General features: G+C 53.4%; 2 protein-coding genes across 6 annotated transcripts in view; one reads left to right on the top strand and one right to left on the bottom strand.

Moving 5' to 3' along the window:
- Slc26a11 (solute carrier family 26 member 11) overlaps window positions 1-5,495 on the bottom strand; it is a 24,362-nt gene extending 18,867 nt beyond the window's left edge. The window contains exons 1-4 of one of the 3 annotated variants that reach the window (XM_031351584.1): window positions 5,350-5,495; window positions 4,003-4,346; window positions 3,068-3,260; window positions 1,811-1,896 (exon numbers count right to left, since the gene is read on the bottom strand). In XM_031351584.1, the coding sequence (XP_031207444.1) occupies window positions 1,811-1,896; window positions 3,068-3,260; window positions 4,003-4,185 (462 nt within the window). In that variant the 5' untranslated portion in view covers window positions 4,186-4,346; window positions 5,350-5,495. The remainder of the gene's footprint in view (window positions 1-1,810; window positions 1,897-3,067; window positions 3,261-4,002; window positions 4,347-5,349) is intronic. The other 2 variants (XM_031351582.1, XM_031351585.1) reach the window with 2 other exon arrangements.
- Window positions 5,390-14,546, top strand: Sgsh (N-sulfoglucosamine sulfohydrolase). 3 transcript variants are annotated; one of them, XM_031351587.1, is made up of 8 exons: window positions 5,390-5,601; window positions 7,878-8,038; window positions 9,505-9,610; window positions 10,041-10,128; window positions 10,408-10,564; window positions 11,114-11,195; window positions 12,333-12,536; window positions 13,317-14,546. In XM_031351587.1, exons 1-8 carry the CDS (start codon window positions 5,514-5,516, stop codon window positions 13,874-13,876), a joined length of 1,446 nt encoding a protein of 481 aa, XP_031207447.1. In that variant the 5' UTR covers window positions 5,390-5,513; the 3' UTR covers window positions 13,877-14,546. The 3 variants fall into 3 exon arrangements, with proteins under 3 accessions (XP_031207447.1, XP_031207446.1, XP_031207449.1); XM_031351586.1 differs by having other exon boundaries at window positions 5,457-5,601; window positions 9,978-10,128; XM_031351589.1 differs by having other exon boundaries at window positions 5,511-5,725; window positions 9,978-10,128.
- The last annotated feature ends 6 nt before the right edge of the window (window positions 14,547-14,552 follow it).

The raw sequence follows: 14,552 nt of genomic DNA, 5'->3' as shown, positions 1-14,552 counted from the left end.
TTGAAAACCAGGTGGGCAGCTAAGATTGCAAAATGGGGTACAGAGAAGGATCCACATTTGGCGTTATGATCCCACAAGAGACCATTCAATTCTCCCGAGGGAAGGGAAAAAATAAAAACACACTCCATTTATGTACTAGAAACAAATTAGGCTGTTTCCCAAATAAAGACAGGGCCTCCAAGAAAAGACACCGGCACACCCTGACATATGTACGTGAGTCCTCCTCACACACACACATACACACACACACACACACACACACACACACACACGTCCATGACTCCTCCTCACACACACACGCACACGCACGCACACACACACACACACACGCACACACATACCTTGCTACGTTGCTTGCTTGTTTTAAAGCAAACTCAAGGACAAGCTTGCCATCTAGGGGTCTGGTGTGTGTTGGGAGTTAGACACACGAAAGTGTAACCTGGTGCCTCACAATTATGGTGGGGAAAAAGAAAAAGAAAGAAGAAATAAAGAAAACACCAGCCCTGACACAAACATACCCATACTCCTATCCTACAATTCCCAGCCCTCACAGAGAGGTGGAGCAGCCCTGGCCTCGTGGAGATATGAGGCGGTGACACAGCTTCACGAGCCAGGGGTGTGGCCCTCAGTGTGACATGAGAGGCCCAAGCTGCCAAGTGCAGGATAGAGTTCGGTTCCACTCTGCACAAGTGTGTCGGCTGCACAGACACTTAATACCACAGTCCCATCCTTGAGGGCTGGCAGCGGGGAAAGTAAATTCTATCCTTGGGTAACTGAAGACCATGAGTTATGGCACTTTTTGTAGATATCTTATAAACCGTTTGAGAAAAATAAGAAAGGTTGCTGGGCAGTGGTGGCGAATGCCTTTAATCCCAGCACTTGGGAGGCAGAGGCAGGTGGATTTCTGAGTTCAAGGCCAGCCTGGTTTACAGAGTGAGTTCCAGGACAGCCAGGGCTACACAGAGAAACCCTGTCTCAAAAAAAAAAAAACAACAAAACAAAACAAAACAAAACAAACAAACAAACAAAAAAAACAAAAGAAAGAAAAGAAAAGAAAGAAAGGCTGGTGTAGTACTTAAAAATCAGTAGAGAGCAGGAGAGACCACAGCTGCAAAGCCATGCATGGAGGTCAGATCTGGGGCATGACTTACTGCTGGAAAGAACCTGACAGTCAGCTGGCCACAAGTGTCCCAAGGAGTTGGTCGTAAAGACAGAACAGAAACGCACCAGGCACCAGGGCACAGACACAATAAAGCCAGGGTACAGCGGCCAGCCCCAGACTGCCCTCTGTGAAACCTCCTTTAGTGTGATGGTTTGTATATATAGGCTCAGGGAGTGGTACTATTAGAAGGTATGACCCTGTTGAAGTAGGTGTGTTACTGTGTGTGTGGGCTTTAAGACCCTCATCCTAGCTGCCTGGAAGCCAGTATTCTGCTAGCAGCCTTCAGATGAAGATGTAGAACTCTCAGCTCCTCCTGTACCATGCCTGCCTGGATGCTGCTATGTCCCCCTCCCCCCCACATGACGATAATGGACTGAACCTCTGAACCTGTAAGCCAGCCCCAGTTAAATGTTGTCCTTATAAGAGTTGCCTTGGTCATGGTGTCTGTTCACAGTAGTAAACCCTAACTATGGTCATGGTGTCTGTTCACAGCAGTAAACCCTCACTAAGACACTTAGGAATGTGCTTCTTTGTCTACAGTGAACAGATGGCTGCAGGCCCTATCCCGAATGATTGGTCTTGGTCTTACTCCCAGGCATGACAGCAGCAGCATCCACAGGGGCAGAGTCCAGGGGACACTGCGCTTACCTTGATCTGTCCAAAGCCAATAGTGATGCTGGCAGCGGAGGTGAAGCCTTTAATGACAGGGCAGGAGATGAAGTCCAGCAGGAACCCTGTGGGCAAGAGAAAGGATCGAGACAGTTAATCCACTCAGCTTCAGGGGAAGGGCTGCGTGTGGCTTAGGGGTTGGGCATAGACTGTGGCTAAAGACTGACGGCCGGCTGGGCATAGACTGCAGCTAAGGGCTGGGCATAGACTGCAGCTAAGGACTGACAGCCGACTGGGCATAGACTGCAGCTAAGGGCTGGGCATAGACTGCAGCTAAGGGCTGACGGCTGGCATGCTGCTCAGGACTTTTTTTTTTTTTTTTTTGGATTTTTGAGACAGGGTTTCTCCGTGTAGCCCTGGCCGTCCTGGAACTCACTCTGTAGACCAGGCTGGCTTCAAACTCAGAAATCTGCCTGCCTCTGCCTCCCAAATGCTGGGGTTAAAGGCATGTACTGCCCAGCGGAACATTTTTTTTCTAAAGATTTTTTTAAGATTTATATTGTGTATGTGTGTGCGAGTGTGTGTGCATCTGTGAGTTTATGTGCACCATGTGTGTGCAGGTTTGAAGAGAGGCCAGGAGAGGATGCCAGATCATGTGAAACTAGAAGCTCTGTTGGTTCTGAGTTTTTACCCGTGTGGCTACGAGGCGAACCCAGGTGCTCTGCTGAAGTGGTACGTGCTCTTAACTGTGAGCCATCTGTGGTGGTTTGTATATGCTCAGCCCTGGGAATGGCACTATTTGGAAGTGTGGCCTCGTTGGAGTAGGTGTGTCACTGTGGGGTTGGGCATTTAAACCCTCATCCCAGCTGCCTGGAAGCCAGTCTTCTGCTAGCTGTCTTCTGAACAAGAAGTGAAATTCTCGGGGCTAGCGAGATGGCTCAGCGGGTAAGAGCACTGACTGCTCTTCCAAAGGTCCTAAGTTCAATTCCCAGCAACCACATGGTGGCTCACAACCATCTGTAATGGGGATCCGATATGTGTCTGAAGACAGCAACATAAAATAAATTAAAAAAAAAAAAAAAAAAGACTTGCTTTAGTCATGGTGTCTGTTCACAGCAGCAAACCCAAACTGAGACACCATCTTTCCAACCACATTCTAGACATCTTTGGAAGGTAGGAAAGGTCTAGGCTCTGGGGCTCCAACACTACTGGCCCCTGTGCAGAACACAGTCAGGATGGAGGCTCCCCCACCCCTGTATATAGAGATTGGAAGCCATTCTGCACAGCAGATCTTACCCAGATGCAGGAGCCCCATGGCCAGCTGGATACACCCAGACAGGAAGGCAAGCAGTACAGCATAGGCGGGCTCATGGAAAGTATAGAAGGATACCAGGAGAGACATGATAGCCGTGGGGCCCAGAGTCACGTCCCGGGAGGTGCCCAGGAAGAAATACACGAAGCATCCCATGAAGGCAGAGTAGAGGCCGTACTGTTGGGGAAAGACTACAGTGAACACCAGGAGGGAAAGATTACAGTGAACACCAAGAGGCCCAGGCTGGTCCCTATGCATTCCTGTCTCTGTGGTCACCCTGCACATGGGCGCCCCAGCACACAACAGAGGCTGTACCCCTCTCCTTCCATTAACTACCAAAGGAAAGGATTGGGGGGCTGTTTGCCAGAAGCTCAGAGGTCTGTGTGTTTATATTGGTAAGTCTGAGGAAGTGTGCCTGCAATCACATGTGTACCATGTGAGTGGGGATGACCTCAGAGGCCCATGTTAGATCCTCTGTAGCTGGAGTTACAACTGCTTGTTATGAGCTGCCCCATCCTAACTGCAGGGCCATGTTTCTATCCTTAAGCAATCTTTTAAAATCTGCTGCCTTGTGACTGAGTCTCACTATGCAACTCTGTGATAGGTTGGTCTTGAACTCTCAATGCTCCTGCCTCAGCTTCCCAAGTGTTGGAATCTCTAGGCATGAGCCACCAGTACCTGGTTGTTCTTAAGGCCACCATGAGGCATGATTCGGCCCCCAGCTGGAAAAATCTAGGACCAGCTTGGCACGGAAAATAAGTCACATGTTAAGAGATTAGACTCCAAGGGGCCGTCTAGGTCGGACACATGCGAGGGTTGGAATCCATAGTCGGTGTCTCATCCCATGGACAGACACTGAGGAACAGGGAGGGATCTGGCTGTGGAAAGGAGCCAGGAGCCGAGGGGTCAGCCACTTCACCTGGGGTGGGAGTCCAGCCACTTCTGCATAGGCCAGGGCCTGGGGGATGACGGTGAGTCCCACGGAGAGTCCAGCGATGAAGTCCAGCTTCAGCCACTGCAGGGAGTAGTTAGGCAGCCAGGCCAGGACGGGTAGCCGCCTCCTCAGGGCCACGCCAGAGCAGCAGCATGTGTCTAGTGCCATGTCCAGGCTGGGGGATCTGGCCTGACCCAGACCTTTCTTTCACAGGGCTGGGCATGGGTGACATGGAGCCGCCATCAGGGGCTGAGCCTGGGAGAGGCTAGCATTATCTTCCCAAGGGCAGAGCCTGCCTTTTGTGGCTAAGTTTACCAAACCACGATGATCTGGAAAAGGAAGCCAGCAAAATGTGCACATGGGCCTGCCTGGACCAAGGATTCCCACCTCTGGGTCACAGCCCCTGAACCCCACTGACCCCAAGCTTTGGTGTCTCTTCATTATCAACCCGAACCAACAAAACCTCGCAAACTAGTTCTTCATGGGATGCCTAAAGATTACATTTTCTCCTCTGAAGAACCCGTTCCTTTCTTTTACCCCCTCCCTAGGGAACCTGACTATCCCAGCCCAGGAAGAAGCAGGTCCTGCAGGCTCAGGCTTCCTCTGGCCAGCAGAGTGTGTGGGTGGGCAGCCAGGAGGCTCTGAGGAGCCAAGATTTACAAGTGTACACCGCACCACCGCAGAGGGCCACCAAGGTGTTAGGGCTCCACCCATCACTGAGGACTGCAGTTGAGGGGGAAGAGGGCGGGAGTATCTCACATCCCTGAAGTCAAGATTTACCCAGCACCCACTTGTGGCATTCATAGCCCAAGGCGGGCCCGGACGATTCTAGTTTGTTTTTCAAAGACTAACTGAAGCTTCCAAATTAATTCTAGGTGCGTAGCATCCGCTAAGATCCTGGCGCCCGCGCGCGCGCGCGCACACACACACACACACACACACTCGCACACACACACACACACACACACACACCAGCCCGTAGTTGACTGGTCCACACACCCTAGCCCTTGAAGTGACACTTTGGACAAAATCCACTCCTCCTCACCCACACTCCCACGCCGCTGCTAGTACGGGATCCCGGAATCCCGGGATCGGGGATGGGGGGGGAGGGGTAGGGGCGCGAGGGCCGAGGTTCCAGTAGGGAACACAATCAAGTCTGAGAACCTGGAGTAAGGTTGAGGGCGGCGGGGACTCCAGTGGGTCGCGGGTAGGGAGGGTCCCGGGGTAGGGCTCACCCGGGGACCCAGCGCTGGCCCCGCGCCCACAGCTCCTGGTGATCCCAGCCCACGCCGCCACGCACTCCCTCCTTCCATTACCCGGACCCAGACTCACCCACCGGACGCTGAGGTTCGGGGTCTTCCGAAGTGGCCGAAGCGGCCTTAGCTGAGTCCGCAGGAATCTCAGAGACGGAGTGGGCAGGTCGTGGGCGGGGCCTGCTGTGCACGTGACCGTGGGGAGGGGCCGAGCCGGAACCGCTCACCCTGACCGGCGCCGCCATGCACCGCTGGGGACCGGCCTGCTGCCTAGTGCTGTTGGTCCTGGGACTCTGCGGCACGCACTCGCGCAACGTGCTGCTGATCGTTGGTGAGTGCCGCCGTCCCTGGCACGGCCACCTGCTGCCGCCCCCAGGAGCGGCCCTCGGCTCGTTCCCGCCACTGGCCCGTGCTGATCCCTGCGCTCCAGTTCCTTGAGGAGCCTCCTGTTGCAGGTCTCTTTCTAGTGACTCTAAATGCGTCTGGCCCTCCCGCTTCTGCCTCCCCAAGTCTGGCTCAGCACCCCCACCCACATCTGTAGTCAGAGCTTCCAGGGAGACCCCGTAGGCCCAGGCTGCGCATGCTGTGCGGCTTTGCACACCTCTGTGAAGGTTCCAGAAAAGAGAATAGCGCCTGAGTTCCCGAGTTTTTGCTGGATGTCCTGGTCAGTTCTTTTACCTCCTGGCCCAAAAGTACAGTACTCCATTGCCCACGCAAACTCCCCCAGGCCCCCTTAGAAACCACCAAGTTCCTCTTGCATTCATGAGACTTCCTGTTTGGGTGATCAGTGCCCGGCTTGTGACAGCTCAGGCCTTCTGAGGTCTGGCCCTCGGCCAGGCCCACTCTTTGTGATAAACTTTGTGGTGTCTGGGCAGGCCAGTTGGTTAATTGTAATGTAAACAGCTGCCTTAACAGCGTCTCCCTGAGGACAGTAGAGAAGATCTGCCCAGGGTGCACATCCACCAGATTAGGATTGATGCTGGAATCCCCTGGAGCCCAGTGCCTGTGGCTCTGGAACTTCGGTCCTGTCTCAGCTTGGACAGCCATCACAACAAAAACCTGACAGGCTTGGGGCTGGAGAGGTGGCTCAGTGGTTTGGAGGACTGGCTGCCCTTCCAGAGGACACAGGTTCAATACCCAGAGCCCACATGGAGGCTCACAGCGATCTATAACTGTTGTGTATATACATCCAGGCAAAATACCGACAAAGCAGAAAATAAAGATTCACACTCACACACACATGCACGCCACTCTACAGGTTTTAAAGAAACAAATGTATGTCTAACAGTTCCGTTATATGGAGAGACTGGGTTCAGAGAGCCAGCTCCTCCGTCTGCTTCTGGGGAGGCCTTCCTGGCTTGCTGATGGCACCTGTCTCATTTCCAAACATGACAGAGAAATGCCACGGTCCTGTCCGATTGGACCCCACCCTCACTTAACTGTTGAAGACTGTGGGTTCTGATAATGACAGCAGGAATTTTAGGACCTCAGTTCAATCTGGATCAAGGTCAGAGCAGAAGCAGCATTGCTTCCTGGCCTGAAGCAGAAGGCACACCTAACACATCCACTCCTGCCTGTTCTCCCATCTGTCCCGCCTATCTTCCTTTCTGTCCTCCCTGTCCTCCTGTCTGTCCTGTCTGTCTTCCTGCCTGTCCTCCTGTCTGTCCTCCTGTCTGTCCTCCTGCCTGTCCTCCTCCCTGTCCTCCTTTCTGTCCTCCTGTCTGTCCTCCTGTCTGTCCTCCTGCCTGTCCTCCTCCCTGTCCTCCTGTCTGTCCTCCTGCCTGTCCTCCTCCCTGTCCTCCTGTCTGCTGTCTTCCCTGTCCTCCTTTCTGTCCTCCCTGTCCTCCTGCCTGTCCTGTCTGTCCTCCCTGTCCTCCTCCCTGTCCTCCTCCATGTTCTCCTGTCTGTCCTCCTGCCTGTCCTCCTGTCTGTCCTCCTGCCTGTCCTCCCTGTCCTCCTGTCTGTCCTCCCATCTGTCCTCCCATCTGTCCCCGTCTGTCCTGTCTGTCCTCCTCCCTGTCCTCCTCCCTGTCCTCCTCCATGTTCTCCTGTCTGTCCTCCTGCCTGTCCTCCTGTCTGCCTTCCTCCATGTCCTCCTGTCTGTCATCCTGCCTGTCCTCCTGTCTGCCTTCCTCCCTGTCCTCCTGTCTGTCCTTCCGCCAGTTCTCCTGCCTGCTCAGCTGCCGTTGGTCCTTGCCCGAGTGGTCCACCAGGGCAGAGAATGGTGGTTGGACTGGAGGCTGGGCATCCACCTTTGTACAGGGACTGCATTGCCTCTGAGGCAGGTGGGTGATGTGTTGCTCCTGGGTTCCCACCAGCTAGTTCTGGGGAACCCCTGCAGAGCTGTGGGTGCTGCATGTCATCTCTCGCACTTCTGGTACCTCCTGTATGGTTCAGGGTCAGAAACAGACAATCTGCATGGCTGTCTGAGAGAAGCAGAGGTGTGGTATACGGGCACATCACACTCCCTCAGGTGTCCTGAGTTCTGGGAGTGTCTCGTCCAACTCCTGAGCATCACAGGGACCAGTGTTTGCAGCAGTACCCTGGGTCTCCCCACACTGTCCCTCCTGACCCCAGCCAACACGCCCTCTGCTCTGTCTTCCTCAGCGGATGACGGAGGCTTTGAGAGCGGTGTATACAACAACACTGCCATCGCCACCCCTCACCTGGATGCCCTGGCTCGCCACAGCCTTATCTTCCGTAACGCCTTCACGTCCGTCAGCAGCTGTTCCCCTAGCCGTGCCAGCCTCCTCACTGGCCTGCCCCAGGTGAGAGTGGCTAGTGGCATGGGGTTGGGGGGAGTGGGTAGGTGGTGACTCTAGGGCCCAGGCCTCTGCCGCAGGGAAACCCACTCTCATGGGAGGTACTGCCTGGTTTCCCTTGCATCCTTAGGGGCAGTACTGCCCAAAGGTGCGGCCAGGGCTCTGCCTCCACACTCCTCAGCTCAGCTGGTTCTGCTCCTCTCCAGTCATGACCGATACATACCTCTCAGTGCCTTAGTGTCTTCATCTGAGACGTGGGCACAGTGAGGTGTCACTTGAAGGTCATTGTAGGTGTTCATCAAGCATGGCTTTGTGGGGAAAGTGCTCAGCACAGAGCCTGCACACCTCCTGTCCATCCCTGAGCTCGGAACCTCCGCTGAGCCTGCACACCTGTCTATCCCTGAGCTTGGAACCTCCATGGGGTCAGGCACTTCCTTTTTCTGTTGTTATAGTAAAGTACACAAAACATAGAATTTGCCATCATAACAGTTTTCCAGAGCATAGTCAGTGGTGTGAAATGCACTCACGTGACTGCAGCCATGCCTCCATCTGCCTCTAGAGCTTGCTTTAACTGAAACCTGTCTTCATGAACCCCCACCCCACCCTAATTTCTGCCAGACCCTCACTTTATTGTTTCTGAATCTCATGACTTTAAGACTCTCTTGAAGGTGGAATCACTGATGTTCAGCTTTTTTTTAAAGATTTATTTACTTATTATTATAAGTAAGTACCCTGTCACTGACTTCAGACGCGCCAGAAAAGATCATCAGATCTCATTAGAGGTAGTTGTAAGCCACTATGTGGTTGTAGGGATTTGAACTCAGGACCTTCAGAAGAGGAGTCAGTGCTCTTACCCGTGGAGCCATCTCACCAGCCCCACTGTTTAGCTTTTGTGACAGGCTATGACACTGAGGTGTCTGGGTGGTCCATGTCAGAATTTACTAAATCCTTTTCAAGATCTGTTATAAACACCTTTAATCTCAGCATTTGGGAGGCAGAGGCAGGCAGATTTCTGAGTTTACAGCCAGCCTAGTCTACAGAGTGAGTTCCAGGACAGCCAGGGTTACATACAAAGACACTGTATCAATGTTTTATATTTTAAAGTTTTAAATTACATTTTAAAACTTGTATTGTGTGAGCAGGTAAGGTGGAACACACCATACGCATCACAGCGAGTCTCTGGAGGTCAGAGACAGCTTGTGGGAACTGGTCCTCTAGTCACACCACGTGGGTCTCAGGGATGGGACTCAGGTCGCCCCTTTTTGGGGACAGGGCCTAGGACCAGGCTTGCCTCAAGCTCACTGTGCAGCTGGGGCACATCCTCCCTGGTTCCTTTCCTCCTCTGGCTGGTGTCCTCTGCCATGAGAGGGAGACCAGGGTGGAGTTCCCCTAGGCCAGCATCCACAGGGGTCCTGGGACGAGCTGTGGGGTGTCAGAACCCGGCCTCACAGCATGGGCATCTTCACCTACAGCATCAGAATGGCATGTATGGGCTTCACCAGGATGTGCATCACTTCAACTCTTTCGACAAGGTACAGAGCTTACCGTTGCTGCTCAGCCAGGCCGGAGTGCGTACAGGTGAGGTGTGGGCAGGGTATGGCACAGGTGCATGGTCCCTTTCTGACCCCTCCCAGCCAAAGCTGGCGGTCTGAGTCACCCTCTACCTTTGTGACCTGTTGCTCAGCCAGGCCAGTGTGCACACAGGAGAGGTTATGGGCCTGAGGACAGGATGTAGGTGCAAAGCCACTTTGTGATCCTTCCTAGCCACTTAGAGAGGGAGATCCAGGGTTCTGAGTCTCCCTCAGCTATTGTGATTCTCTCTGAGCACCGTCCCAAGAACCAGGACAACGTCTCCAAACTGCCCATGCGCAGCAGCCACACTTGGGCAGGATAAGGGGACAGAGTGGACTCCGGACGGACAGACCGACCTCTTGTCCACCCTCAGGCATCATTGGGAAGAAGCACGTGGGTCCGGAGACGGTGTATCCCTTTGACTTTGCATTCACAGAGGAGAACAGCTCTGTGATGCAGGTGGGGCGGAACATCACTAGAATTAAGCAACTGGTCCGGAAATTTCTGCAGACTCAGGATGACAGGTGAGGAGGACTCTGTCCTGTTAGCCCTCTGGGGTAGCCAGGCCTCTCAGCAGTAGACATAGGCTGTCATCCCAGGGTCCACAGTTGGCCATGGCAGGGGCAGAGAAAAACGTTCTACATACCCAGAAGAGGGAGGGAGGGGAAAACTGAGGCAGTGAGGGAGACAGAGTGAGGCGTAAGCTATGCCAAAGTGTGCCTACCTAAGAGTTGAGGCTCTCAGAGTCAAGACAGTGGCCTGGCTTTGACCCCCACTCTGATTGTCCTCCCCCCCACATTCAGGCCCTTCTTCCTCTACGTGGCTTTCCATGACCCCCACCGCTGTGGGCACTCCCAGCCCCAGTACGGAACCTTCTGTGAGAAGTTCGGCAACGGGGAGAGTGGAATGGGGCGCATTCCAGACTGGACACCCCAGATTTACGACCCTCAGGATGTGATGGTAGGGGGACCCTTGCAGTGTTCCCAAGGCGTGCAACCCAGCCTCCTCTAAACCCCAGGCGCTGGCCTCCTAAGAGCTTGCAGCCTTTGCCTTCAGGATGTAGTATAATGTGCATAAGGAGGCTTGACAGGTTCGTGTGGGGGCTGCAGAGAGCCCTGGACCCTGGAAATGAATGTGCACAGAGTAAAGCTGTTTAGACCAATCTGTTCACAGGTGTGTGTGTGTGTGTGTGCATGTTTGTACGTGCACACGTGAGTGTGCATGCGTGTATGTGTGTATGTGCACCGCGCACGTGTGTGCGCGCGCACGCATGCATGAGCATGTGTGTGTGCACGCGTATGTGTGCGCATGTGCATGTGTGTGCATGTGTGTATGTGTGCCCGCACGTGTGTATGTGTGTGTGTGTGTGCACATGCATGCGCGCACACATGCATGTATGCATACTCGCTTGCAGCTGCCTCCTACTCAGTCAGAAATGGCCCACGCAGTCATCCATGCTCCCCACTCCCCATCCCACTCTGAGATGTCTTGCCTTGCCTTCATTCTCAGGTGCCCTACTTTGTCCCAGACACACCAGCAGCCCGAGCTGACCTAGCTGCTCAGTACACCACTATCGGGAGGATGGACCAGGGTGAGTCCCAGTGACCAAGGCTGTCTCTCTCATCACAGGCCAGGGACCTTCAGCCAAGCAGGGCTTCACACAGGTGGAGTCTTGGAAGCAGCATAGTGTTAGCCAGGGTTAGTGTTGAAGGGGTGCGGCTTAGCGTCTGGGGCTGGGGCCTCAGTATCCCCTCGTGTTGCGGCTTAGCTGTGTCTAGACCCTTTTGTCTGTAGTTGTGGAGTTTTGGTCTTTTCTTTTTTTATTTTAAAATTTATTTTATTATTATCATTTTGTTTGTTTTGTTTTGTTTTGAGACAGGGTTTCTCTGTATAGCCCTGGCTATCCTGGAACTCACTCTGTAGACCAGGCTGATCTCAAACTCACAGAGATCTGCCTGCCTCTGTCTCTCAAACGCTATTTCTTCTCCTTTTCCTCCTCCTCCTTTTTCATATTTAATTTATTTGTGTGGGTGTATTGCCTACATGTATGAAGTACATCAGATGCACACAGTGCCCACATAGGTCAGAAAGGAGAGCAGATCACCTGGAATGATATAGACGGTTATGAGCCACCATGTGTGTGCTAGGAATCAAATCTGAGTCCACTGGAAGGGCAGCCAGTGCTCCTGAGCCATCTCTCCAGCTCTAGCTTTTATTTTTATTAGTTATATTTTTTCTTTGTTTTCCTTGTATGTATGTGTGTGTGTTTGCATGTTTTCACACATGTATGGGTGTACAAGTGTATTTTCACACGTGTATGGGTGTATAAGTATGTGTGCAATACTTTCACACTTGTATGGGTATACAAATGTGTGCATGTTTTTGCACATATATGGGTGTCCAAATGTGTATGTGCATGTTTTCATATGTGTATGGGTGCACACATGTGTTTGTATGTTTTCACATGTTTATGGGTGTACACATGTGTGTGCATGTGGGGGCCTGAGTTTGTTTTTGGAAATCATCCTGTCTCTTTTTTAGCTCATTTACTGAGACTGAGGTCCCTGGAAGCCGTGTGACCTGCTGAAGTACAGGAACTTTGTGGTTTGGGCTAGAGGCTGGGCTTTCAGGAAAGACTGAAGAGGTGTTTGAGGGCCAGAAAGGAATAGAGCCCAGGGGTGAGTGGACACATGTGCCTCTGAGCCTTCTCCCTCTTCCCCATCCTCAGGGGTAGGACTGGTGCTCCAGGAGCTGCAAGGTGCCAGCATGCTGAATGACACCCTCATCATCTTCACATCTGACAATGGCATCCCCTTCCCCAGTGGCAGGACCAACCTGTACTGGCCTGGTACAGCGGAGCCTTTGTTGGTGTCATCCCCAGAGCACCCACAACGCTGGGGCCAGGTCAGCGATGCCTACGTGAGCCTTTTAGGTCAGTTGGTCTGTCTGTCTGTCAGTCTGTCTGTCTCATGAGAAGGAGAAATGAAGTCCAGTGGAACTACCATGGATTAGGTGCTGGAGTGCTCCCCAACCTAGGGATTGCTCCTTCACCTAGGTAGGGACAAGATGGCTTCCTGTATTATATGGTGAGAATCAGGGTCACCTGGGAGGTCTGTTCCTGTCACATCACTACCCCCAGAGTATCTGCTGAGGTCCCAGGCGGTACCAATGGGCTGTGGGTTACCCACTTGAGAACCATTTCCCTTTTTCTTAGGATCCAGAGCCTCTCATGACTCAGCTCTGAGAGCCTGGTTATCTAGCCCCATACTACCAATGAGCAAACATGCATGCAGGTGTGAGAAACAGAGGGGCTGAGGGAACCCCACACAGCCCACGCAGAAGCTTTCTGTGCCCAGCCCACCTGCTTGGAAAGAGCCCCTGTGTTCTTCTCAGTGGTTACAAGATAGGCTCCCTCCAGCTCAGGACCCACTTCTCCATGTGGCCCTAACCCATGAGTGAGGGAACCTTGTAATCAACCCAGAGGGACTGGACGAACCCTCCCTACCTAGGGTTCCTCTGGTCCATAGGACTTTAGAAGGCTCTTGGATATCAGCAAGCCAGGGCCTCTGGTTACACTGTAATCAACCTCACAGGCCAGAGGTGATCTGGTCCTACCGGTGCCCATGGGATTTCCAAAGAGACTCAGATGCAGCCCTTACAAAGGGCTCCATGCCCCCCTAGGAACCCCCGCTAAGAGGCTCTTCCTTTCCAGACCTCACCCCCACCATCCTGGACTGGTTCTCCATTCCGTACCCCAGCTACGCCATCTTTGGCTCAAAGACGGTCCAGCTCACAGGCCGATCCCTCCTGCCGGTGCTGGAGGCAGAGCCCTTTTGGGCCACTGTCTTCAGCAGCCAGAGCCACCATGAGGTCACCATGTCCTACCCCATGCGCTCCGTGTACCACCAGAACTTCCGCCTCATTCACAACCTCAGCTTCAAGATGCCGTTTCCCATCGACCAAGATTTCTATGTTTCGCCGACCTTCCAGGACCTCCTGAACCGCACCATGGCAAGCCAGCCCACAGGCTGGTACAAGGATCTCCACCATTACTACTACCGGGAACGCTGGGAACTCTACGATGTCAGCCGGGACCCTCAAGAGACACAGAACCTGGCTGCTGACCCAGACTTGGCTCAAGTGCTGGAGATGCTGAAAGCTCAACTTGTCAAGTGGCAGTGGGAGACACATGACCCCTGGGTGTGTGCCCCTGATGGGGTCCTGGAAGAAAAGCTCACGCCTCAGTGCCGACCTCTTCACAATGAGCTCTGACAGTTCCTGGGGCACCTGCCATCCCACCTGGACATGAAGGGAGGGAGCAATGAAGGCAGTGCCAGCAGCTGCACCCTCTACACACCCTAGGCTCCCTCTACCATATGGGAAGTCACTCCTGCCTCCTGTAGAGGACACTCAAGCATGCACTCCCTAGTTGTTGCCATACCAAGGACACCACTGTCCTCATGTCTGTGTGTCCGGGATCAGGAGTTCTAGGGGAACTTGGGCATGACAGAACCCCAAGTTTTGATAGGTGAGTTTGGAGATCTGCAGATGGAGGGGCAGGGTCTGGGGCTTGAAGCTCTCTGGTTTTGGGAACCCGTGGATGTTTCTCTTCACCCTAAGAGGGGGCCAGACTTCTGGGTGCCACATGAGCAGCAGGCAGACCGCACTCACTACATCAACCAACCTTGGCCTGGAGTGAGAGTTCAGTTTCTGCCTGCATGCCAACCCCCCATGAGGTACACACTTAGCCAGGATTCACGCCGGTTCTCAGAGGGGTGAGTTTGATCCTGTGGTCCATCTGGGCTCAGCTTGTCCTTTCTGAGGGTGACTGAGGAGGACAAGGTGGGACAGTTTTCTCTGTCTCTGTCTCTCTGTCTCTCTCTATGTCTCTGTCTCTGTCTCTCTCTATCTCTCTCTATCTCTCTCTCTCTCTCTCCCTCTCTCTCTC

Source organism: Mastomys coucha, unplaced genomic scaffold (assembly GCF_008632895.1).
Source record: "Mastomys coucha isolate ucsf_1 unplaced genomic scaffold, UCSF_Mcou_1 pScaffold5, whole genome shotgun sequence".
Classification (NCBI taxonomy): domain Eukaryota; kingdom Metazoa; phylum Chordata; class Mammalia; order Rodentia; family Muridae; genus Mastomys; species Mastomys coucha.
Note: the sequence above shows the minus strand (reverse complement) of the source record. Positions and strands in the feature narration are given on the sequence as shown.